Source organism: Amaranthus tricolor, chromosome 1, assembly GCF_026212465.1.
Source record: "Amaranthus tricolor cultivar Red isolate AtriRed21 chromosome 1, ASM2621246v1, whole genome shotgun sequence".
Lineage (NCBI taxonomy): Eukaryota > Viridiplantae > Streptophyta > Magnoliopsida > Caryophyllales > Amaranthaceae > Amaranthus > Amaranthus tricolor.
This window is the reverse complement of record NC_080047.1, coordinates 27,213,503-27,215,873: the sequence shown is the minus strand read 5'-3', so window position 1 is coordinate 27,215,873 and position 2,371 is coordinate 27,213,503. Positions and strand designations below refer to the sequence as shown.

The following is a 2,371-nucleotide window of genomic DNA, read 5'->3' as shown; positions in this document are numbered from 1 at the left end:
TGATTGGAAGCCTGTTCTTTGTACCTTGTGCAAAAGGTTTGGGCATGAAGGGAAAAATTGTAAGAGAGGGGCAACAGCCACTGTTAAACGTTGGGTTCCAAAAGTCAAACAAACCCAGCCTTTGATACAAACACAGCAACAGATTCAGCAGGCCACGCAGCAACAGAATGACAAACAACAAGAGCATGAGGGATTTACTGCTATAAAGCGAAAAGCCTCATCACCACAGAAACCGACCTGTCCTGCGGCTGAGGATAAATTGTCTGTGACCAACAAATTTGACATATTGACAGGGGAAAATACAGGGGAGCCAGAAACAAAGGATGGCAATACCATGCCATTCGAGGTAAGTGCTACGCATGCTAATGGGGAATTGGATAACCCCCCAATTGGGCATGGATAAGTTCACTATTTGGAATGTAAGAGGGCTAAATGACTTGGAAAAAAGGAGGAAGGTCAAAGACTTTATCTCCTACCACAAAATCCAATTATTTAGCCTTCTTGAGACTAGGGTAAAGAGAGCCAACCTTTGTAATATTTACCTTAGCTTATGTCCCGACTGGAATTTAATTTCTAATCATGCTCATCATTATAATGGTAGAATCATTGTCGCTTGGAACCCTCATGTTTTCACTATTGATGTTTTAGTTATGACAGATCAATTTATTCACACTGAAATTTTGGTTAATGCTACTAGAATGAAATTTCTATGTACTTTTGTGTATGGCCAAAATAATGACCAAAAAAGAAATTGCCTATGGAACTTTCTTTCAGATACAGCTGCTGCCCACTCCAAACCATGGTGTGTAGGTGGAGATTTCAATGCTATCATGCATTATGATGATAGAACTGGCTCAATTGTGCGAGAAAAAGACATTCGTCCGATGGCTAATTGTATGCATCAATGCAGACTTCATGATGTCAAGAGTATAGGGAGATTTTATACTTGGAATAACAAGCAGGATGGGTGCAACAGAATCTTATCGAAGATTGATAGATTCTTAAGCAATCAACTTTGGGAGACCACATTCCAAGAGGCTATCGTTCACTTCTGCCCAGAAGGGGATTTTGACCATAGCCCTATGGTGATCACCACAGTGAAAGTGCACCATGGCCATAAGCCTTTCAAATTTTGTAATCATTGGGTGAATCATGATCTTTTCACACAGACAGTCAAGTACGCCTGGCATCTTAATTGTGAGGGCACTAGAATGTTTAAAGTCATTCAGAAATTGAAGAAGTTGAAGCCCCTGCTCAAAGCAATAGATGGAAGAACTGAGTCCTCTCTCGCCATAGCTTTTAAGGATGCTAAAACCTCCCTACTTCAAGCACAAGAAGCTTTGCATCAAAACCCAAGTGACCCCAATCTGGCACATGAGGAGAAGATAGCAGCAGTTAATTTCCAGAACACTAAACGTGATTATCAGATGATTCTAATGCAGAAAGCAAAGCTACATTGGCTAAGAGAGGGTGATGAAAACACCAGATTATTTCACAATTACATCAAGGGGAGAAAAAAGAACAACCTTATCTTAGCTTTGCATGATATGGATGGCAAATGGGTTGATACACCTAATCTTATCACTAACTCCTTTATTGATTTTTATACTCACTTGCTAGGTACCACAATGGAGAGCAGATGTGGTGTTTATGATCATATTATCAAGCAGGGCCGTTGTCTGGAGAGTAACCAACATTTGCTTCTTGACTGTATCTTTTCACAGGAAGATATCAAGAAAGCTGTTTTCTCGATCAACAAAAACAAGGCACCCGGACTGGATGGTTATAATAGTGCTTTTTTCCAACACTCTTGGGATATCATAGGAGATGAGATATCATGGGCAATTCAGGACGCTTTCCGTTCTAGGAAACTGCTCAGAGAAATCAACATAACTGCTGTTACTCTCATTCCCAAGGTGAATGTTCCAAAGTCAGTCAAGGATTATAGACCTATAGCTTGTTGCACTATTATCTACAAATGCATTACCAAGCTTATTTGCTCTCAACTTGGCAAGGTTCTTCCCTCAGTGATCAGCTCGAATCAGGGTGCATTTGTTTCTGGTAGGAATATTATTCACAATGTTCTCCTCTGTCAGGACCTGGTCAAACTTTATAGACCGAGTCAGAAACAACGAGGGTGCCTCATGAAGCTTGACATTACCAAGGCTTATGATACGGTTGAGTGGAGCTTTATTGAAGACATGCTCACCCATCTAGGCTTTCCTACTCACTTCATTGAGATGGTGATGACATGCATTACCACTCCTGCCTACTCTTTACTCATCAATGGTAATCCGACTCCTCTTATTCTACCAAAAAGAGGCCTCAGACAAGGTGACCCGCTCTCCCCTCTTTTGTTCACCCTCTGTAT

The 2,371-nt window shown here is 41.0% G+C and overlaps 1 protein-coding gene across 1 annotated transcript in view; it reads left to right on the top strand.

Annotated features, from left to right (window-relative positions):
• The window catches only part of LOC130808260 (uncharacterized), a 1,406-nt gene extending 284 nt beyond the window's left edge, over positions 1–1,122 (top strand). The window contains exons 1-2 of the mRNA XM_057673742.1: positions 1–346; positions 775–1,122. The exon at positions 1–346 is cut by the window's left edge and continues 284 nt beyond it. Of these exons, the coding sequence (XP_057529725.1) occupies positions 1–346; positions 775–810 (382 nt within the window). The 3' untranslated portion in view covers positions 811–1,122. The remainder of the gene's footprint in view (positions 347–774) is intronic.
• Positions 1,123–2,371: the final 1,249 nt, after the last annotated feature.